Source organism: Dromaius novaehollandiae, chromosome 5, assembly GCF_036370855.1.
Source record: "Dromaius novaehollandiae isolate bDroNov1 chromosome 5, bDroNov1.hap1, whole genome shotgun sequence".
NCBI lineage: Eukaryota > Metazoa > Chordata > Aves > Casuariiformes > Dromaiidae > Dromaius > Dromaius novaehollandiae.
In genome coordinates this window covers 4525187-4549262 of record NC_088102.1, presented here as the reverse complement: position 1 = coordinate 4549262, position 24076 = coordinate 4525187, and the positions used below count along the sequence as shown (strand labels likewise).

At 39.9% G+C, this 24076-nt stretch overlaps 1 protein-coding gene across 2 annotated transcripts in view; it reads left to right on the top strand.

The window, feature by feature from the left end:
• The window catches only part of DDHD1 (DDHD domain containing 1), a 69535-nt gene that overhangs the window by 5603 nt on the left and 39856 nt on the right, over positions 1-24076 (top strand). The window contains exons 2-3 of one of the 2 annotated variants that reach the window (XM_064511844.1): positions 11629-11802; positions 19465-19566. In XM_064511844.1, coding sequence (XP_064367914.1) covers positions 11629-11802; positions 19465-19566 — 276 coding nt within the window. The remainder of the gene's footprint in view (positions 1-11628; positions 11803-19464; positions 19567-24076) is intronic. The other variant, XM_064511845.1, reaches the window with a different exon arrangement.

The window sequence follows — 24076 nt, the reverse complement described above, 5'->3', positions numbered from 1 at the left end:
TTTTAAAATTCTACCTTTCTTCTAACTATTGCTACTGCTCACATTTTCCTTTTATTTATTCTGGTGAATGAATATAGACTCCTCCATTTTTTTATTTAGTCTTCTATTGTGAATCAGAATTCTGTAGTGTTTGGAAGGTCATTGCTTTAAGAAAATCTTTTCAAAATGTTAAAATTTTAAAAGTTCTTAAAAGTCTTCTGGTTTTTCAGGCTTGGTAAGTTTTGGGTTTTTTCTTTTTTTGCCTAATAGTTTAAAAAGTCTGTTAAATAAAACACCACTCTGTATAGTCAAGAAATTGTCTTACTCGGACCATTCCTGATTGAAGATGTAAGAGTTGTTTTTGTTGTGCATATTTAATGGAGATTCTGCTGAGCTTAGCCTGAAAAACCTGTGAATACAGAGGGGGCCACTGGGTCTTAATTTTAAAATTTGTGTGCTCAGGCTGGAGTTGGGCAGCTTTAAAAACTGTTTCAGCTGCCTTTAAGCTTTTATTGAAAGAAATTTCCAAGTCCCTGTACATTCTTTTGTAAGCTCTCAGTGAGCTACTTTGTAGACTGGAAGAGGAGGCAGTTGTTAGCACATCGTGAGAAGCCTCTGCCAGTTGAGCTTTTTGTGAAATGAGACTTGAGTGCCAGGGAAGTGTTATCAGCTCCCTGAACTTGGAGTTGGTCAGGATTATTGGAAAATCTTCAAGTATAGTGGTTAATACTTGGCACCAGATGATTGCAAAAGACTTTTCTGTTAGTGAATTTTTTCATGCTGTGCTTGTTTTCATGTAGGAGGTAGAGGTCAGCAGTAAGATATGGGACCTGTGGTACCTCAGCCGCTGCTGGCTCTTTGGACTGTGTTGTCGAGACTAAAAATCAATGGGTGAGAGCTGTAAGGTCCTTCTCTGCTGTCTGCTGTGCGCATGACCATTGGGTGCTTGTCCCTTCCCTAGAGATGGCAATATAAATTTTTGCATTGGCTATTTACAGACTGGCAGACCTAAACCCGTCTCGAGGTACAGATCCCATCAGTCCACTTGCCTGTGCTGCTTTAATCCAGTCTGGTACTTCTGTTGAGACTGCATGCTTAGTTTACAGGTTTTGTACAGATTTGCCTTGTATTCGGAAACAGAAATAGCAGTAAAACAGATTTATGTAGCAAGATAAAAACTGAAGATTTGGAAATAAGTGTTTTGCATTTGTTTTAGTCTATTTGTAGTAGCAGAGTACTTTCTTAGTTGCTTTATACTATGCTTAGAACATTACTTGTTCAATGTTGGGAAGTCTTTGGATGTGGTTGATACATACTGTTCCTTTATGTAAAGGACTTTTTGATTGAAGGGTGAATACTATTTTCTTGCTTTTCTCCCCAGGTATATTCTCTTGCAAATAAGTACTGATAGTTTACAAGGCAAGGTAAAGGGTTACTTATGCTACTTAAAATCTTTCCTGGGTTTTATTTTCTGTCTCTCAATCATACCTTCCTTCCAAAAGCATCTTGTAGTTTGCTTTCAACCAGCTTGTTCGTGACCAGAAGGCCTAACACACGTTGATGAGATCATTTTTAGATTTGCAGTACTCTGTGTATCAAATCACAAAATACATTTGTTGGTACATATGTTCTGTTAAGATTATGGTCTCTGGTACCTTTCCTGATTTAAGTAGAGAGTATTTGTGACTTTAAGGATTCTTTATTAGAGCAGATGGGAGATGTAGGTATTTTGTTTGGATGTGCCTTTGAGGGTAAGATTCTTTCCTACCCTCAGCTGTTATTTTTGTGGTTTGTAAGCATTATTTAAGCAAAATGAATCTGCTGTCTTATTCCTGTAAATGATATCAGAATTACAGAATCACTCTCAGATGGATGGTATCATCTGCAGCAGAGAAGCTAAAGAGAGACTCTGCTTAGAAAGTGGGTTGTGCTTGCCCTTTCATGTGGTCTGTCCAGACAAGGGCAGTTGAGTGGTGATGATGCACAGAGTAAAAATGAGAAGTGAAAAAGGTCTTGTGCAACAGCTTTTTGACTAGATCTGAGCAGGCCGAGATTGCGCCATCAGAGCTTGGAGAGATGACGCTGAGGAATCAAGATGAAAAGGGAAGAGAGCTAGACTGGACTGGAAAAACCGTATCTTGCAGAAGCTATGGAGTTTATTTCTGCTGCAGGGCACCATTATTAACATATCTGGTGCTTTTACTGCTGGATGAGATCGATGAGGGAGAAGGCAGAGATGAAGGGAATACTTGGGTTACAACTTTTGGGTGTCAGGCAGAAGAAGGGTGTTATCCACTATTACTGAGAAAACAAATTGTTTGTGGGATGAGCAGGATGAGGAGTTCTGTTCTGACAGAGTTTAGGCTTGAACATGGGATGTGACTGGCAATAGCGGAGAAATAGGATGGGATTTAATTTGAAGGTGACAGGCTGGATTAGAGCTGGATGAATTTCTATGCGCATGTGGGAGAGGGAGAGGCTGCCTAGAGAAAAGATACTGAGGGGAAAGCTAGAGCTTGGACAGAGCCCCTTCCCGGCTCTGCAAGGCCTTTGAGAAGGATCTGCAAGAGCTGACATTGTGAAAGTGAGTAAGCAGAAGAGCTAGATGGAGGAAAAATCCACAAGAGAGCAAGAAATTAAAATGAAAAGCATGAGCAATTCTGTCAGTGGTACCTGAAAGGCTGAAAAAGGTGTAGATGAAGTAATGATTTTAAGTGAAGTAATGATTTTAAGTGTTGGCCAGAAGAAAGGTCACTGCTGTGGCACAGTCTATTTTAGTGGGTAGCAAGTAGCTGAAGCCTCAGTGGAGTGAGTCTGGCAGAGCGCTGGATGGGGGAAGCATCAGAGAGCAGCGATAAATAGCATGGTAAAGGAGCACTGAGTGTGAGGGAGAGATGGGATCCCAGGCAGTGATATTTAATATGCAAGAGACTAAAATCATGCTGGTTTTGTGGAAGAAAATTAGCTATTGAGTAAAAAAGTGAAAGATGGGATGAAAGCGTAGGGAAGTCTGGAGATGGGATGGAGCAGACAGAACAAGGAGTGGGGTTAGAAGGAGAGTGCATAAAAATCCCTGAAAAGAAGGAAGAGGGAAGGAGTTGAGAGAAAAGGTTACTGTGCCCTTCAGTATGTTCATCTTGTTAGTGGTTCCAGGAGGCTTGAGGAATGTGCAGGAAGAATCTTGCTTTTTTTAATATATTCCCATATCGGAACCTACTAGCTCAAATTGTACCTGCATAATCATTGCTACTTGATGCTGGAGAGAGCTAGCTAACAAAGACCAATTGAAGAGGGCCTGTCAGGAGAGCTCATACACTTACAGTTGAGGGTGTGATTGCATCAAAGTCCCGTGGCTTTCAATGGGATTGGAGCACACGCTTAAATTTTAGGAGGTGCTCACGTGTGTTTGGTATGTGGCACAGTCGTTCTTTTCTGTTTAGCTCTCGCCTATTGCTATTTCAAAAAATGAACGCTGCTTCTGTGCGCTAGCAAAGAGCTGATAAGGGACTTGCTTCTACAACTTATTGACTCCAGCAATAAATGCTGGTGGTGGAAGTGCTTCACTTCAAAGTCCTAAGATCACTAGTATTTTTTTTATCTCTATCTAAATCTCACACGCATTCCTTCATTCTTTCATATGTGACCTGTAGTTTGGTGTGAAAAGGGCTTCTACGAGATGAGGGAAGCTTTCCCATCCTGTGTGGCCTAAGTGAATGTCTCTAGGTGGTATTAGCTTGGGAGCTTGCTCCAGGATGGTGTCACAAAGTCTTCATTTAAATTGTATAAAAGTATGAGATGGTTGAGCCTTTACAGACACTAGCAAAATTTATAATCTTAATCTACTAATAAGAAAATATCTGGACTAAATAGTATTGGTTTACAGTCTGTTTTAGCCATTTTCAAAATTGTTACTTTATCTGTGTAGTGTGAATTTCAGTCTTTATGTATGTAATTAAGCTATGGTATGGAAATTTGGTAAACGATTTTAATTGAGAAGAATTCACTAAAAATAAAGTTCTGAACTTAAAACTGTAGCCCAGATTCATATTCAACAGCCCAGAGTTTTTTGATGAGTGTTTCCTGCTGGATCTGAAAAGTGACATGGCTGTTAAGGGGGGTTTTAGGATTTTGTCCCAAACGATAGGATGCAGATCTGTGGAAAGAGCAACTGCAGAGGTATAAGTTAAACTAAAATTAAAGTGATATCTTAAAACAGAAAAATCCTCCTTGAAAAACATGAGTATGCACTATATTTTGGGGTGGTATATAGCAATTGAGATGAGAGGTAACTTTGAAAGTATTCTTTCTCTTTTTGAGGGATTTCCTCTGTGTTCAGCATCTGTAGCTGCTGTGTAGATCAGAGTCCGTTTGGGAAGAAAATTCCTTCCATGTTGATCAGATTGTACTTAATGCATTTAGTCTCAGTGAAACTCAAAAGCAACTTCTACCTGTAATTTTGAAATTACTTCAATAAAACGGGTTAGAATCATTTGATGGAGCAGCAAAATAGTATTCTTTACAACTCAGTGAATGGAACAACTCTTTCAATCTAGGAAAAATAAATAAAATTCTGGCTCTGTAAGTTTATATGGCTCTGTCTATTAGCTTTTCTGTGGCCAGGATTTCACCCTTGAGCTCCTCTTCAGGTTACATTGTTACTGCTAAAAGAATAGAACAGATTGCATGTGTTTGCATTTAAACAAAGGAAGGTCATAAGTGAACGGGCTGTGATTAAATGAACGGTTCCATTTATTTAAATATCAGTAATCTACTCTATTCTGAAATAATTTATTGGTGAATAACCAGAAAGCTGTAGAACTCTAAGCTATAGAAGAAGTGTATGTTGCCTAGCTAATGTGAAATAATGAAATTTTAGGTTTTGGCTATTTTATTACAACATCTATTGGTTCACCCCATGTGCATGATCATGCCATGGACAATAAAATGTAGTCTCACTACCAGTTTCTGTCACTATCTCTTCTCATGATAAAGCTTCCTGTCCTCATTCTTTTTTTGTCCTTCCAGGAGAGTCTACAAACGCAGCCATAAGGAAACTAAGCAAGAGAACAGATATTGTCTTGCAGACTGCACTCTGTGTATTCGTATTGGCAAAAATAGAATCTGCAAATCGTTATTGCTGTAGAGATAGTAGTGGTGATAGCTGTTGGGTGAGTAGGACTCAAGATAATACAAAGTTCGAGCAATACTGGTCGTGATACTTAGAATGTCTGAACCAGAGAAAAATCTTACGGGCAATACAGTAGTTAATCTACCCAAATTATAATTGTAGGCTGGATACAATAGCAGTGGATAGCAAATACTTAAAAACTTGTGCTGCTATCCCTGATGGTATTCTGGAATATGCCTATTTCAGTGGCTCATATCAACATGCAGCTTCTTGCGTGTATTACAATTGCCAGGACACATGAGGTTCAGCACTTTTTAGGAGCGTTCGGGGGAAGCCATTTCTTGCCTTCTAGCAAGCTGAGTTTCTCTTGACTTTGATACATGTATGAACATGATTATTCATTATTTAAATAGCCTTCAGCCTTAGATGTCACATATTGTAGCCTCAGTTACCTTCAACTTACACAGATATTATCTTCGTGCCCTGCAAACTGTGCACAACCATAGTAATAATGAAGTCAAGTGTAAGAAACAGAAGTTACTGCACTAAAATGCAGGAATCCCACATATTAAGTTGACTGCATTTTGTGAAGTTCTGTTTCTTGTCCAACTTTTTGGCTTTGGGCTTGGCGTATTAGGAAATTGAGTTTTTCAGTTGCAACAAAACATAAGCTTTAAATTTTGGGGCTTTCGAATGTTATATTAACCTTTCATATCTCATTTGTGGGTTAATGGCTATAGTTATCTTGAGTGTGAAGAGCAGATACTGCTATAGCTGCCTTAACTTTGCCATCAAGCCATCTGGACGAGACCTTTGTTTTGAAGCAATGAAATGCAAGTTTATTGAATGTTGCTCTCATTTTATTCTCTTTGTGCATCTTCCACATTGCATGCTAGCTTCCATTGATATTTCTGAAGTAGATTTCTTTTTGGCCTCCTTTTCAAGCTCTGTTGTTAACTTTTAGTTATCTCTGTATGGTCTTAGTTTTGCAACAGAACTTGGTTCCGAATCAATTGGGATGAAAGAGCCCCAGTTTGTGGTGTCTTAGGCATACGCTATTTTAATATACACGAGAATCAATGTGGTGGCAGGAAGCAGATAAGTGTTCATGTAGTAGTTCAAGAAGAAAAATGGAGGCAAATTCAGCTCGGTTAATACTCTTCATTATGTGTTCTAAAGCACTGTGCAGCTTTTTTATGCAATTCATATTCACTGAAGTCTTCTGAGACCTCAAAGGATGTGATAGATATACAGTATAAAGAAGGCCTTCACCAAAAAAGTAGTATTTGGGGTATACATATATAAATTGCTGCACGTGTGTACTATATGTTGCATACAGTTTTTATTTTAACATCATTTTTGCTGTTCAGAGGATTTAGGTGATTACCATAACACAAATTGCTCATGTTCTTGTATCTTCATATCACTAATTACAGCGCTTGTAATTATTATTTGGATTTTCAAGTAAAAAGGCCTTTTTGTGTAAATAGTAATAATAATCCTCTGTAGCAGTCTAGATCACTTAAACTTTTTTCTCTAGAAAGGGTAAAATATGTATGAATAATTGAAACAAAGTGCTTTTCATGAGCTTATAATCTTTGCCATTCAGATATATTTAGAAATTCTTGTGTAAATACACCATGCAAATGTATAACCAGCCAAATGTTTTGGTATCTTTCAACCTGAAGCACTGCCAACTGCAGATTATATGGTGTAGTACTTAAGGCAGTTAAGAAGTCAAGGCAAATCCTTTCCTAGGGATCAAGGTTGTGGGGACAAAGATAAATAACACTTCACTGTCTGATAGATTTGAAATTCTATTTTGCTTTCCCCCCCCCCCAAAAAAAAAAGTTAAATTATAACATGATATAAATATCCATGTATTTCATTTGTCCATATTGCAAAAATAAATGAAAGAATTTAGCTTAAGCTTTCTAAAATCATTTGTGAATATTGGGGACATGGAGGAATTTACTGAAGGTGGATAGGAGTGACTGGTTGGGTGCTAAAATGGCAATTTTGGTACATCACTTTGTAATGCTAAATGTAGTAGTACGGACCAAGATCAGTGAATGAATCACATAGGTATCTTTAAAAGGACCTGTCCAAAGCAGGATATAAAGGCAGGAATTCTGTTTGCTGAGGCATACCTCTACTCTTTTCCCACAGTCGATAGATAATACTGAAAAATCTAGTGTGTCCTTATCGCCTTGCTTCCCCGCATGCTCCAGTGTACTCATGTAACTGCTCACCTCCAATATGCCACTGTTGCTTCATAACTGAAATGCTGCTGACTTTTGGAGTTTAAGGAATTTGATGTTTTGAGGGATTCGTAGGTCATCATCATGGTATGTGGAATTAAAATTTGACCTGGACTGAAATCCAGCATTGCACACTTCTGATATAGCTGTCATTGTTTGGTTTTCAAAACCCTAAAATGCAGATACTAGTGGAAAGTTGTTCTTTTCCACTTTACCAGACCTCCTCTAAATGAGAATTAACATGAAATATTTCCTTTCTTTTTTCCTCATCTGCAATCTCAAATTTGACTGTTTCCTATCTGAAAGACAGTTCTATGGTGTGCTCTGTGTGTGTGTGGGGGGGGGGGGAGTTGTTTTGTTTTTGTTTTTAAGCCAAACCACTCTCCTGATGGAAGGAAATGTCCTCTACCAGGTGGATTTTCTCTTGAGGTTTCTCAGCAGTGTGGTGATCAAACCAGCCTTGAAGGTCAAGCTGTGAAGTCAGACGGGCTTGTAGCTCGGAGTGCTGCAGCTGCAGGCAGAGTTAGCAAGAGTTTGAAGGTGGGGGAGCAATTCCAGAGCTTCCCTAAAATCCCATGGAGTTTTGGAAAACAGAATGACCTTGTTCGTGGTTTAAGGCCCTACTCCAAAAACAAAGCTCCATAATAATCTGTGCTTGTATCTGAAAGTGATTTATAGATGAAGTGCTTTGCAGATAAATGCTGTTTCCAGACCTGGAGCCTGATATATGATTAGTTTATTCCCAGATTAAACCACCTTGTAAAGATTTTAGAGTAAATTTTCTCTTCTTTCAAACATGCCGATATTTCCTGGCTGAGCCTTTCTGGAAGAGGCACTTGCCCATCTATTACTTGAGCTGTTGTTGAGTGCTGCAATCTACTTTTGTAAAGAGCTGCTATGGGAAAGTTTATCTCAGGCAAAAAGAGCCTGAAAATGTTTCTTTTCACTGTTTATGTTTGGAGTTTTAGGAACATGTAGGTGGAAATTCCAGTGTGAAAACTGAAGCCCTTCAAAACTGAAAAGAGGTGTCTTGTATTCATTTGGCGTGGAGTATAAAATAGTATTCATATGGCAGCTTTTAAGGAAAAAAAAAAATCTTTAAATGGATTCAGTGAATGGAGCCTCGTCAGAATGCTTAGTCAAGAATTAAAGAATTGCTTGCAGCTTTTCCCAGTAAGGATTAACATCTGACATAATTGTCCCATTGCTTCAGCAACAACGGGGTCCTTTATGTACGCTCGCGTATTCTGTGGATTTCATTTTTACTACAGACAGTGCTTTGTTGCAAAGAGCAGCCTAACTGGATTTGTGTGTTAATTCTACTAAAAGATATGGGTATCTGACAGGTGTAAAATGTAGGGGAATACAGCAAAGGTTAAGACAAGTGCCTGATAAGGAGCTACAGCTTAAATTCATTTTTTGTTCCTTGTGCAGCTCTCGGTATGGCGATGATTAACACCGCTGTGGTTAACATTTTCATTTCAAGAAACCTAAATCCTTCTGTTTCACACTCCACTGATGGGATGTAGACTCCAAAATTAGTCAAAATTCTCGTAGACAATTGAGTTTTCTGTGTCATTTGTAGCGACTATTAACTTTTGCAGTTTAAAACCACTCAGATTTTTTGTTCTTCTGATATATTTCGATTTATGCTTATTAAATAACCATGCCCCTTGAAAATCCCAATCTCTTTATTCTCCTGATTGAATCATCAACATCTGAAATGTTAGACCATTGCATAAAAATTTGCTAGACCAGTGCATAAAAGCTTTCTCCTATTTGGAATAGCCATTTTAGCTGCGTTAATGGAAGTCGAATGGCAGAACTGGGATCTGCGCTACTTCTGTCTGTGTTTTTCCAGTCCCGTCAGCCTGAGCAGGCTTCTGTGTTGCGTGTGCAGACCTGACGGTGCAGGGAAGCGGGAGCGTTTGAGCAGGGCCCTGGGGAGCTCGGGAGGGAGGAAGTGGCACACGCGATGCCAAAGAAAACGGGAGTCTGTGGGAGGTCGGAGTGGGAGAGGTTGGCAGTGCTTGGAGCCTCTGCTTTGGGAAGGCCGTTCTCTGCGTTGTGCTGTGTGTGTGCAGAGGGGCTGTTTTGTAGGGGGGTCTGCAGGTGTCCTAGTCGCGAGAAAGCTTGGGTAACTAGGAGGGCACTTGTGCCGGGACCAAATGAGGCAAGTGCAATTGTAATCGAGGCTCCTTGCTCCAGATGACCCAAGCATCAGCTCCCTTCCTCACCTAGAGCTTCCCTGCTATGCACTTCTTGCTGATGGATGGAGGACCACGTTAAGCTCTGCTCGGAGAAACTGTCTCCTGCAAGTCCCTCCTCTTGTTAGGAGGGGGAGTCAGAGGTTATTGTCATTTCTAGTGCTGTAGGAACTGTGTCGTCTGGTCTTTTGTGGAAAAATTTTTGAAATTGGTTTTGGAACATTTTGACTGTTACTTGCAGTGTGGAGATATTACTGTGAGGAGGAGACCCTCCTGTCACTGTCATGGCTTGTAGGCACCGTGTCTGGCGGATGAAGAATTCAAAATAGTGTGGGGGTTCCAAAAGAAGTAAGGGAGGTGCTTGCAAATCTGATATATTCTCATCTGTAAGCAGCTAGTATGAAACACTCCTGCTCTAGGTTAGTGCGCATGAGCATGATGAGCACTAGCAGCATATCTGTAAAGGAGCGTAGTGCAGAAACTTCCAACCGTACATCAGGCTTGCTGGGACATGCACCATCCCCATGCAGGGCTCTGTGAAGCAGGTGCTTTCATGGCCTGAGCTAGCAGCTGTGCTAACATAGCTGTGAGCCAGGCTAAAAACCACTGCCTCTTCGCTGGGTCACCTAGCCCAGCTGCGTTTGTACCGTTCTGTGGTAGATCTGGCATCTGGGCTTCCTCTTCTTTTGCTCAGTAACCGTGAAATCTTTGTGCTCTGCATCGTTTTTTTCATGTAATTTTTCTTAACTGTTTCTTTTCATTTCATCTATCCTTTTTCCCACCTTTCAGGTAGGACTGTTCATTTGGGTAGTAAAGCCTATTTTTTTTCTCTGTCCCCTTTTTTTGAGCCTCTCTTTTTGTGATTGGATTCTTAGCTTTTTTTTTAGAGACCTAAACGTGTTTAGTTGTTATGTGCACGCACTAGATGCTTGTGTGTGGCTAAGCCTCCCGGTGTGTATGCAGTACGTACCGCTGCACACTAACGTGCTGGAAGTTCGTGGTCTGGTTGCTCTGGGGTCTCAGCAAAGCTGCATCTGCAGCAGCCCTGTGAGGCTGGAGGTACATGCCTTCCGTTGGGGTTTTGCAGGCCTGCGGTCTGTGGAGCACAGGTGCATGCACAGCACTTCCCCTTCTTGATTTTCCAGCTGTAGGAAGAGAAATTCGGAGCTGAGCTAGAATGGGTGTTACTGTCTGAGCTTGTTTGCAGGGATATGCTTAAGAGGAGAATTTTTGCTACCTACAACCACAGTAATTAGTTTGGGCACCAATCACTCTTCAATGAAGGACATACTTCATGACAAACTTCTCGTAGAAACTTCTGTTCTGTCACACGGATAACAAATGGATGGGCACCCAGCTCCCCATTTTGGAGTACTGAAACAGAAACTGGAATGATAGCGACTGAAGGCAACCCACAGTGAAAGACTGGTTTTAGTCTAAAGATAACTTTCCTCTCTAGCAAGGAAAGTATTTTAAAATCTGCCTTTCTGGTAATTGATATGTAAATTGGATTATTATAAGCACAATTCCCAAGGGAAGCAAGGCTCTGTGCAGTAAGGCTGTGCATGTGTGGTTTTTTCTCTCCCCCTCATTCTACATCTTCTTAATAACTTTTAAACCACTGGTTACTCTTGGTCAAATTTTATAGAGGAGCTTGAGTCTCACTAAGTTCCTACCTAATCTTTTGAAAATATTAGGCGGCTGGCTAGAGAGGAACATAATCCTGTTAAAGTTAGACTATTGTTTGAGCTTAAACCTTAATAAATCTTGCACAGTCTGCATCTTTCTATCGCTCTCTCACATTCTCACACACACACGTTTAAAACTTGGCTTTGTTAGTTCCGCTGCTGGCAGATTAAAGCTACTTCATGAGTGGCTTCAGCCCCATGGGAAAACCTGTCGTTTGCAGAGGCAGTTGGGGTAACCTGGTTCGGGGTTCCAGCAGAGGGAATGTAACTTGTCATCAAAACACCAAACATAATTCTCTGCCTTTCTTTATCTGCTGTCAGTTTGTGATATGTTAAAAAACAGTATCTCTTGTTTGATTTTTTAGAAGCTGAAAAAATCCCTGTAATGCGTGGACAGTGGTTTATTGATGGTACGTGGCAACCTCTGGAGGAAGAGGAAAGTAACCTAATAGAACAAGAACATCTCAATCGTTTCAAAGGCCAGCAGCTCCAAGAGACCTTTGATATGGAAGTATCAAAACCTGTAGATGGGAAGGAGGGTAAGATTGCTTGGATCTTTTTTTTTAAACTATGTTTTCTGGATGGTTGGGGCCGATTTTTCTCAAAGAATATGTTCTGTGATGGTTTTCCCTTCTGCGTAATGGGGAACGTCGTTATAGGCTTCAGCATGCTCCCCTATTTTCCAGTGCATGTTGATGTTTTAGAATTTCCTGCTACAGCACACTTGATGAACACTGTGTAAAATTACATTCATGGATAAACTGCTTGTTCCCATTTTGTTTTACGTTTCATGATATCTTTCTATTGTGTTTGAAAATCTCACATAAACCTGAAATCTCTGTATGCATTAGGAAGAGTGTCAGTGTCTGAATGTAAACTGCCTCTTAGCTCTCTGGCCAGTTTTCCTAATTCTGCCCTACAGGGAGTATCAGTTTTACAGATCACATTTCGTTTTCCATTCTAGTTCAATCTGAAGTGGCTCTATTAGAGTAGTGTTCAGTTATGCTAAATCTTATGCATTCATTCTGTTATGGAAGTCCTTGCATTTTAACAACCAGGGTAAGGATGTTCAGTTGATGTTCTTAGGAATCTCAAATGCATTTAGCATTTTTAAGAATAGCCTCCTACAGCTGAATCAGTTGCTCTGGGTAAGTACAGCACAGTGAAAGTTCACTATATTTGGCTTTCATGCTTCAGTTGTACTTATTGGTTGTCACATGTTGAACTTCCACAAACCAAGAGCTGTAAGTGGAGTCCTCACACTATACTTTAATAGTGGTGTAGTTGCATTACTCTTTCTAAGACAATTCTTTAAACTATACATTGAAAATATTTTGTACAAAACAGTCATAGAATATAGGAGTGGCTCTTCCTTGGCCTTGAGCATGGAAGATTTCTTATGTGTGAACTATGTGATCACGCAAGTAAAACCTTGTTCATAATTTAGAAGCAAGACAGCACTCAGGGTAGTTCTGTAATAACTGTAAGGAAAACCAGAATATCATTTGTTGACTTAAGGAGATTTTTCAATAGTACAGAAAGTAGTTAAGTTCCTAGCTTCCTTCAAAGCTAGCGAAGACTCTGAATTATTTTTCCATTTGTACTACCTCAAAAAATCTTTTCCTCTGGCCAAGCCTACAGTATAGTCTTCTGCTATAACAGCTCTGTCAGGTAGGTGCAAAAACTGTGTGATCCCTGAGCCACAGCAGTGTGCCAGTACAACCCCTTTTTGAAAGGCACTTTTACCTGCATTTCTGTGCTTGCATTGATTTATTGTTTTAGCGTACTGACACAGAGTTCAGCTTCGTTAGTACAGCTGCATCCCCACTGTGAGTGCAGTGCTGTTTGTGGTAGAATAGTATTCTTATACTTGGAAAGCACATCCTTTATAGCTGCTGGGTGCTTCCAGCCTGCAGTATCTTAACTTTTGATGGATGGAAGGAAGGATGTCTTGAGTTGTACTTGGATTTTCCTCATCAAGTGAGCAATGGAGTTCAATTAAAAAAAAAAAAAAAAAAAAGTCTGGTATTTGGAGTAGAAGCTGTCAAACTTGAGGCAGAAGAGATTGAGGAGAGTGGTGAGAAACATATGGAGCCCTGCTATTTATGAAAAGATAAAAGATCAGAAAAAGGAACTCCAAATTCAGACACCTGTGCCCTCTATAAAACTGAAGCCAAAAAATAAATTTTATATGTGCAGTCACTTCAAAACGGAATGCATGTTAAGCCATGAATAACTTTAAATAGACTTTTTGGAGTAATAAGGGAGTCACAGTAAAATTATAATTAACAGTGGATGTGAAAAGTTGTTTTGTCATTATAATATGTCTCTTAAGTACATCTCCAATCTGCTAGTACCCATGATTATTGCCTACGCACAGCACTGGGGAGCAACTTGGGGACTGTTATGTCATCACTGATGATCTAAATGTTATTTTTTGGAGAAGTGTTGAATTAAGTGTATAAATTCCTTAAATCCATTGTTGCTACAATTTTTTGTAATTATCCCTTTCACTAAACAGATTTTGATCCCATCAAGATTTATAGGTAGCTGTCATTTAAGACTAATGGAAGTTGAAACAGACTTTTAAATATCACTGGAAGGTGAAGTGGCTATTTGCAATGTTATGGTAAAGCACTGTAAATAATGAAAAGCTAGCAATCTTACCTGATTCCTCAGCAAAGGTTTAAGACTGTCTGCTGTAATGAAGTCTCTTATTACTTAGACATAATTACTTTGTTATGTGAACATGCCAGGGTATGTTGTAGATAATGAAAAGCTAACCCCTCTTGTCAACAAGGCTCTTGTTGATATTCAGTAGACAAACGTGTTGGTTCTCAGTCTGACCCCAGCCATGCTGCAGATGGTGGCAGTAGGCTGAAAAGCTAGGAGCCAAAAATCCTTCATCTTTTTGGTAAACAGGAATTGGTTTAGTTCCTTGTTGCTGTTCCTGTTTTGGATAGTTTTCTCTTATTCAGCCTACAAACTTGGGGCAAAATGAGATATCCTGTAATTTAGTATCCAAGACTCAGGTTACAATTCGTTTACAGTTTCATCTTCCTCCTCCTTTTATTTCTTTGTTCTCTGAAACCTTTTTCTGCAGAAAACAGAAGTGGGAGCAGGCTACTAGCTGTTTAGCACACTGCTTTTGAGCAACCTGTTAGTGCATTGCTTGCAACGGAATCACCTTACTTAAGCACAGGCCAAGCGATGCTGCTTCCACTCTGCGTGTAGTGTGGAATACACTTCAGGAGGATATCTTTACCTCTGGAATCATGAGTCCCCACTCCGATGATTTATTTTCTCAGTTCTGCTCCTGGATTTAAGCATTTTAACAAGAAAATAACTATGCTTTGTCCAGAGCATCTATTGATGATAGGTGTTGTTCAGGACCACAGGAAGTTGTAAATCCTGAAGCTAACAGAACAGCGTATGACGACATTTAGGTGGATGACTTGTCGAGTTCTGCTGTCCATGGGGCAGCCTGGAGACCACTGCTTCAGTGGAAGAGTTAGGAATCCCTCCGCAGGAGCAAAGTGCCTATAGCAGCATTTTGATTTTCACCCTTATAAGGTATTTAGTATCATGCCTTGGAAAATCAGTTGCGTTTATGCTGTGTGATACAGCTGGCTCCGTCTTGCTGTCTGATTCTTTTCAGAGCTGTTGGCTTCAGCAGTTGCCATGACTTTCCCGGGTGAATTATTTGTTATGTCAGAACAGAGAAGTGGGTAACTTTCTTGTTTCTTGGGACTGTCCAAGCAGACTAATGAGACCTTTAGCTTTGCAATTCTCAGTTGACCTGGATTAGCTCCAAGAAGGCTATGATCTGTTGGAGTTCATAGGCTAGATTCTCAGTTATCAGAGCTCTCCATGCTGCTTGCAGAAATCAGTCAAATATCCCTGAGATTTCTGGAGGGATGTTTGGTCCTGAATTGTGTCGGCATCTTACGCGTATGAGAGGCCAGTTACCTTGATCAGAGATTTCTGAAGTGCAGCATCCATACTAGGTGTTGGTGATGTGACGGCTGACTCCCCAGACCACCCCAGACCAGGCACGTGTGCAGGTGAAGGGAGGGACTCCAAGGGCATCAGCCTCTCTCTTCATTGACTGTCCAGGGTGCTCTGCTGCCCTAGATGACAAAAGCCAAGCCGCAGGAATGCTACTGGGATACAGTGGCAAGGAAATGCTGCAAGGGCCTCGTCTGTCTCTTCCATAGCTTGACCGCACTCTTTTACATCTCATCACCCTGGAGTCTGCTTTGATGTTGGCCTAGTTCCAGGCACGTTTTTCAATTTTAGCAATTGGTTTTATTGTTGATAGGTACAGGAAAGGACATTCCTACTCTGTCTCTTAAAACAGAGTGACCAGTACAGCTACAGGAGGAAACCGAACTTAAGATGAGCCCTCGTCAGAGGAAAAGGGATTTGGCTGCATTTCTTTGAAGGTTTTGTTGTGAAAGTGAGTGTCTGCAGCCTGTGTTTGAGTTAGTGCAAATCACAAACATAAAATCAGCAGATTCAGGAAAGCATCTTTTAGCTTGTCATTAATTTAAACAATTTGATATCATTTTTTGAGCAGAATGAGAATCATCATGTTGTCATTTTGTGGCTGTATTTAAGAGTGAAGCTTGATGCTTGTCATTCAATCTTTGCTAAAAACAGTCAAATTTTTGACACCTTAAACTCCCAAATGAGATGCTGCACTGCTGTAACAGCATATGTGGGTTTTCAGGTTTGTCGTTTGTTGTTCTGCTGTGCTGCTGATAGGTGGACAGTGGGATTTTTTTTTAGGCCCTCAAATTTTTGTCCAGTACTTGTTTTTCATCCAGGTAGCACTAGGTTTTTTGTATATAGGCTTTGCACTTCCTTCTTAAGGAAGATTTGTTCTTCAAACCTAGCATACATAAATTCATATCAACATGGGCTGTAAGGTGACATTTTGAAATAAATTCTTAGGTTCAAAATTCTAACCATTTGATATAAACTTTGACCCTTAAAATATGAAAATATCTTGGTGGTTTGTTTGCTCACACTGAGAATGAGTTATCTCTGATATGTTATTCTGCAGAAATAGTAGCCTTTCTTGTACTGTATGTACCCAGGGACCCTCTATAGAATTACTTTACAATAAGTAATATATATAAATGTTTCTGGGAAAGACCTAAGTTATCACACTTGTTCTGTGAAGCAGTATTTCAGGTGAAAACATTTCGAAGGGGAAATAAAAATGGTAGCATAATACCTTGTTAGCAGTCACTCAGCTGAAAATACACAAAATAATACAAGGTCTGAAAACTGCTTTTTACGCTTCCCAAGGCAGATGATGAGTTCAGGACTTATCTGAAGTAGTCTCTCAAAGGAGCAGCGTTCTCTAGTGATTTCAATAGTATCAAGGCCGTTGTAAGATAAACAAGACCCTAAACTCAGACCACAGCAGCTTCTTAAAGATTCTTAGACCAGATATTTTGCTTAAAAAGTTTAACCAGAATAAAGGCAAAGATGTTAAAACCAGGACATTCTTGATGAAGGGTCACAGTAGCTATTTCAGTGTTGATTCTTCTCTCTTGCTGTGTGTCTGCAGCCCACATATCCCTTGCTATGAGTTCCTGTAGCATAGAGGAGGGGGACTTTGGTACGTCATAAAGCTGCTCTCTGCCTTCTATGCAGTGAAGTTGGAAACCTGTGGTAACAGTGCCAGACAGCAGAATAGGAACAGCAAGTGCTCAGCGTGCTTCTGGGGAAGTAAAAGTGGGTGGTACAATCACTGTAGGTTGGTGTGAGGGCTAATTTGATGCTTCCATTCAAGACCGCAGAGCAGTGGTTCAAAGGGTAGATCATAAACTAGTCCCCATTATAAATATTGTCCTCTAATACCTTTAAAGTTTGCTACCTCTGCTTTGAAAGTACTTGGTTAGTTGTTAGTATCACATATAGTTGAATACTTCTCATCCATTGCTACGTGATTTCTATTAGGTATGTTCTTGTAATTAGGATGAAGTGAAGCTGGAAGTTGCACATATGTGATAGTAAGCAAGGAGTAGACATGGTTCATTATATTTTCACAGAGAGGCGGTGAAATCTTCATCTGTGGAGATATTCAGAATTCAGCTAGAAAAGGCCCTGAGCAACCTGATCTAAATTTGAAATCAGATCTAACTTAAATGTTGACCCTGCACTGAGTGGAGGATGAGACCCGATGACCTCCATCAGGTCCTGTCAATGTAAATTTTTCAGTGGTTATTCTCTGATTCTGTGATATCTGATCAGAAGTAGAGAAGAAAAATCCTGTAAGTCATAACTGGAATGAGTTTTCAAGATGCACTGATTTTGAAATTGCATGTGTTTGTTGGCTGTTATTTTGGATTTTCAGTGTGTGGTTAGATGCCACAATAATTTTAAAAGTTGGAGTGGAGTTGATTTGTTTTGCCTTAGATTTCAAATAATATTTTCTCTGCTCATAAATTATATTCAAGTGACTTTAGTCACTGCTGGTAAAATTAACCTTTAGAAGGGAAAGTGATTCATAGAATCACAGAAACCTTGAGCTTGGCGGGGACCTCTGGAGACCATCTGGTCCAGCCCTCCTTCTCAAAGCAGGGTCAACTAGAGCAAGCTGCGCAGGACCCTGTCCAGTTGAGTTTTGAGTATTTCCAAGGACGGAGACTCCAAAACCTCTCTGAGCAACCTGTGCTAGTGTTCAACCACCCTTACAGTAAAGAAGTTTTTTCTTACTCTTTAGTTGAATTTCCTGTATATGCTCTTCTTGAGTGTTGTATTGCTGCAGCCAGTAAAATATTCTGTAGACTAAATAATTCCATCAAGTCCCAAGTACAGCAGCTATGAGCTTAATATTCCTCTCCTGTGGAAAACTGATGTGCAACTCTAAAGGACTTAACCTGTATCTGTACTAAGGCACCTGCTGACAGAGCTGTTAGCCAAGGATACGAAGAGGTGTGATCCTTGACCAGCATAACTGTGGCAGTAGCAGCTCTTGACACAAGCATGGAATAACACTCGCTTGTGCTGGCATAATATATTGGATTATAGAGTATTAATCTCTCCTGGCATTTGAAGGAAGATACTGTTTCAGTGGCGTTTCCCTCCCTCTCCAGCAGGCTGACTTCAGGTAGTTCTAGTCTCTTCATAATTACAGCTTGCTTAATGATTTTAATTTGTGAATGCAGAAGCCAGACTAGAGCCTGTTTCTTGATCTCACGTTGGATTTTATCACCCATTTAACTAGATTTCTGAGGCTAAAGCTTTTTGAAATGATTTTGTTTGTTTAGGATGTAAGGCTCTTTGGAAGATTGAGTGCCCACAGTGCAGCAACACAGAATTGTAGAACTTCACTTTCAGACTTGCTCTGGAGCAGCCGAAGTGCGATAGATATCCCATCATAACTGAGTTTAATAGCAAGCAGGAAAATAGTATTCACTGTGTGCCATGAGCAGCTGCTTCTTGGTCTCATAACTTGACTTGCTTAGCAGAGGCTTTCACTTACCTTAAAGTATTTCTTCCATAATCGCACCACTCTGATGTGGGGTATTGCTATGCAATATTTCAATATTCTTAATTTTATCTTAAAAGGAATAAAATAAGAGGATTAAAAGTCTAACAAAAATTCCGAACTTGCTTACTGTGAAGGGGAAAGAAACTCCTTTTCAGAAATGAGGGCTGTCAGCAGCAGATTTTGCATGCTGATGCATTTCACTGTGGAAGGCACCTTCCTCTGGATGTACAAACCAGGGTTAACAGTAGGATATTTTGTCTAATCTAACTTGTTATGCTCTCACAGTCTTTGGGGAAAATGATAGACTTGTACTTAAAGTTAAGGAGTCGGGTTATTTAAATGTTTACAGTATATATTTAAGAAAGATTACTGTGTTCTACCCTATACAAAATAGTATGTTTATGCTTTTAAACACACTAATGCAAAGGCACTCAGTAAGACTGGTGATTACACTGTCACAGCTTTCTTATACTAACACCTTTAGCTTTGCTGCATTTGTGATGTCCTAACTGTTTATGAAAAGGGAAAAAGTTAAATTTGGCTAATGTGATCTCACACTTTTTGCAACAAAACCAGTTTTTAAATGTATATGCTTATTCAGTAAAAAGTCAATTTTTTAAAGAGTAATACTAATGAAAAAATGACACCCCTTTTAAAATTTTACTTTGAAGCTCAGTGTTTTTACTTTTAGTTCTCTACCACCTCCCTCCCTTCTCCCTCCCTTCTCTGTTCAAATGGAGAGGATATAAGGAGAATTCAGATGCTGCATGTCTTAAGCGAAAGCGTTCCCAAGGTACAGTAATTGTAGATTTCTTTCTTGTAGTACTCCTGGTTTAGGAAGCTTTAAATTCTAGTTTGCTCATATCAGTTAAATGTGTTAATTTACCTGCTTCAATTTCTTGAGCTGCATTCATGCCATTTCCTTCAAAAGGGAAGGAAAAAGCATCGTAAATCCTAGAAGAAAAGTAGAGGTGCTGTGAATCATAGAGAAAAGTAGATGCTAACAGTATCGTGCACTAATCCATGTTATAATTGTTTGCGACTGACATGAAAGTGTAAACACTGTTTTTTTACACTCTTACTGTGTGGATTGGCTGTTTCAATAAACTAAGAGCAATGTATTTAAAATTGCAGAAGGTCTGGTATAAAATAAATTATGTTAGAGAAAGAATGGGGGATTGAATAAAGAGTTTTACACTACATAGTGTTTTGTTTGCCACTTTTCTGGGTAATATATGCATCATGATCTTTAATTTTATGTTGTAAATTATTTTTACTGCAGCTTTTGTATCAGTACTAGAATGGAATAAGACTTTGGGCGTATGATATAAAAATGGGAGGCTATCTAGAATACATGATCAAGGCTGCTGTGTTGCAGAAGCAATCTTGAATTTTACAGCAGTTCATGTTGTGCAGATTCATCTCAGAAAGTGGGAGTAGATCTTACAGGAACCATTAATGATTGCAGAAGGCTCAAAACTACTTGGCACTGATCTATGTGCCACTGTTAAAGCCAGTAGAAATTCAACTCTTATTGACTTCAGTTATTGTGGAACTGGACTTCCAAAAACTGCACCCTTGATTTAAAATGTACATGCAAATAGTGGGTTTAGAGTTTTTCTTATCCCATATATTCTCCTGGCTCTTGGGGATATTCTGAAGTATGAGAACTTATTTTGACATGCATAAATGTTTGCCTTTTGACTTTCTTTGATTACACTTTTCTTTAATTGGATCTAAAATGCAAATACCTGCAATCAAAATGTTTAATACTAAACCTGCCACTTCTCAAACATGGAACTCGAGTCTATTCAAGGTGAATAGATGTAATTACAGTTTTAAGCAGTAAGAAGAGCCATATATCTTTGCTTCATCTTTAGATAACTGTTTTTATCTTAGTTATTCCATGTGCACAGAAAATCATTTTGTATAATTTTGCCCAAATCATGCTCAGTTGTAGTTTTGAACATGCTTAAATTGAAAGTTGATGCTTATATAATAAATCATGACATTCATGAATTGAAATATGATGAAGAACAATATAAAAATGACAGCAATGTGAAACAGCCCAATTTGATTAAGAGCAATAGCCTTTCTAATGGCTCTGCATTTGTCTTGTAGATTAAAAAAAATTGCTTTAAAATCTGCAGCTGTGCCTCAAGTTTGCCTACTGGAACTTGAGTTATTTGAAAAAAAGTAATAGTGGCCAAATTATGCTCTCAACTCTGTGTGTGAAGCACCAGATTTTTGTTCAGAAACTAATGCTCAATGATTGCAAAGCAGATTTAGTAAAAAAATACCTGAATAGAGAAAGCAGGAAAGGATTTCAAACAGTATGTATCCCTTCTCTGGTCACTAGCCCTAACTGGAATGACAGTTCCTTTCTGGAAGAGATAGAGATAATACCAGCTTTAGCACTTCAAAGATTGCTTTCCTCTAGATTGATTTTGACTTGAATATAGTCAGAAACTCCAGTAGGAAGGAATCACTCTGTGCTTTGGTCTTGGCAGGTAGATGAAAGCATCAAGTAAAAGCAAGTGCTTCCTTAAAAGGTATTTAATTTTAAATCATTGGCACTGTGAAATGTCACATTCAAGTACCTATCCATCTGCAGCTTCTGCTGGAAGTGTTCAGCTCTTCAAGTATTTGAGCTGGCAGACTGTTCACACTGGCAGTGCATGTATACTGTGCACATCCCCACTTCTCCATGCATTTTATACTGTCGGCATAAAGGACAGTGCAAGCTTTCTGCTCCTCAGCTACTATCCAGCTATTTTGGCTCAAGATGAGTCTAACCCAGATCAGCTTTATCAAGGCTTTAGGAATATGTATTTTATATTCTCTTTCTCCCTTTCCTTTTCCCCATATTTAAACTTTTTACAGGGATTTTTCCCTCTGTATTCATCTTTCTTGGTGAAACCAAGTAGTATGATGATGATAACCACTGATTTCTTCAGCTGAGAGTAGTCCTTTCTTGATCCCTCTCATGTCAGCTATGCTTCTCTTTTAGTTTTGCACAGCTTCCTCTGTACTGTTTAGCATCAGGCTATCTTCCATCTGCAGTGGGACTGTACCTTCCACATATTGGTACTCTAGGTGTCTGTCTTGGTTTGTGTTCCTAAAAAATGTTTCATCTGTAGTTCCTGGGCTACAAAGGAAATCAAAACTTCGTCTAATTTCTGTGGGCTTGGCCTTTAATCCCAAGCTAGAAAGCTCAGCAATGTGCAAGAGTGCCTAAGGACTTCTGTGACTGGGGAAGGTGCACCTAAGGAAACTCCTCCTGAGAAGGCTGTGCATGTTGTCAGTGTCACAGTAGCTCATGTGAAAACAAAGCTGCAAGAACTCTGCTCTGTGAAGAGGTTCCTGTCCCATGATCTTGCGAAAGATGCTTCACCTCTTCTGCTTCCCATTCAGAGATTCTGTAGCCACAGTTGGGTCTTGGTGAAGCTCAAAAACATCCCAGCCTGGTGCCTAGGTGTGAGTCCCCAGCTGTAGAAAGTACACTCCTGAAGGACCCAGAAGGCAGAAGAACAAGCATGAAGAGCATATCCCTCTTGCCACATCCACTACCTAATCTGAATTTTGCAACTTGATACCCTGTGCTTCCTCAGCCAAGCTACAGCACGCCTTAGTGACTTCTTGACCCCCAGCTGGTATGAACATCTCCTGAGCTGTCAGTTTGACCATCTTTGCAACATGGAAGAGGTTTACATCACAGTCACTGTTTGTATTCGAAAAGAGAATGGTAAATCATGTTGTCTCATACTTAAGGAGATATTTCATTCACAAGCTCTTGTTCAAGACAATGATTGTAGCCCTTGTCATCCTATACCTGGAATGCCTGGTTTGTATCTTCTGATTTTTAGGATGCTTATTTTCATATTGCTGTCACACCTTCTCAGAAGACATATTTCTTCCTGCCTGGGAACACCAAGAGTAAAAAGTCCTCTTGCTTGACCACTTGAGGGTCTTGTGAATCTCTTCAAAGCCCTTGAAAGAGTGGTGGCCCTCATGAAGAGGAACCTTACTGCAGTTTCTGTTACCCAGATAACTAGTAAATAGTAGCTCCTCTGCACAATGACAGAGAACTTCTGTCCCTGACCAGCTGTGCACGCACACATGGCTTGTGGGTCATCCATCCCCATGACTGGTGTCTGCTAGGCAGCACTTCTCTCAGCTGGGCTTCTGCCATGCAAGTCCTGGCAAGGGCGTGCCATTTTGTTCTCCCTAGACATTGTCATTGTTGGCAGAAATGCTTACATAAGGGTAGAGAGTGCACAACAATCATCAAGTGGAGAGTCGCTCCTCTTTTGAAGAGCTAATCTTGCACACCAAGAGGGACTGGAGCTCAAGGTGGTAGATACTTCTGTATCAGAGGGGTTCTGTTTCATTCATTGACATCGCAGCTGGGGTCTGAGGACAAATTGACATCCTAGTGTTTATGAGAGTCAAAAAGGGGAGACAGCATCTCACCCCATCTAAGGAAGGGGATGGTTGATCTGTGGAATGGGTATGTTGACCCACTTCGTAAACAGTACATCCTATGGGATTTCAAAACAGGGTGCCAAGGTGGAGCGTCTGGCTTAGTTTATTCTGGCCCAGGTGACTTCTGTGAACTTTTTTTTAAGGAATGTATCTATTTCTGATTGGTGAGACAGTTGCCTTGGAAGTGCCATGCAGATTTCTGTCAGATACCGCACTGGAGTGTATGATGACTTCGAAACGTTCCACAGTCGCTGTATTTCAGTGACTGACTACTGCTGATTTGGGCTTTGCTTTTGGATGTAGACTTGTGCGTGTGGACAGACACTCAAGGGAAAAGCAAGTGGTAAAAGTATTGTTAAACAAAATTTACTAAGAAATGTAACATGTAAATGTATTAATTATAAAATGTATCAATTTATTGGTAGATTAGACTCACTGAGAACTGTTGTCTGTATGCCTGTTTTGCATCCTGCCCTTTCCTGAAAGGTCCTGGTACTTTGTGGTTGAAGGGAAACTGGGAAGCAAAAAAACAAACACCAACTTAAGTATTTTGGGAGCCAGATGGAAAGGAAGGGAGGGTGTATAGTGCAAGTGCTGTTTTAATTAAAAAAAAAAAAAAAAAAATCCGAGCTTTAATACAATGTGTATGTTGACAGCACATCTCAGAGAGGTAAGCAACTGTTCCCAAGAGGCAGAGAAGCACAGTCCTACTGAAGCTGTATGGTGCTTGTGTTAACAGCAGACCCTAGATTTCAGGTTTGTTTTTGAAGCCGGTACTAAATACACAAAAAAATAGTGTTGGGAATTTCATTTGCAGC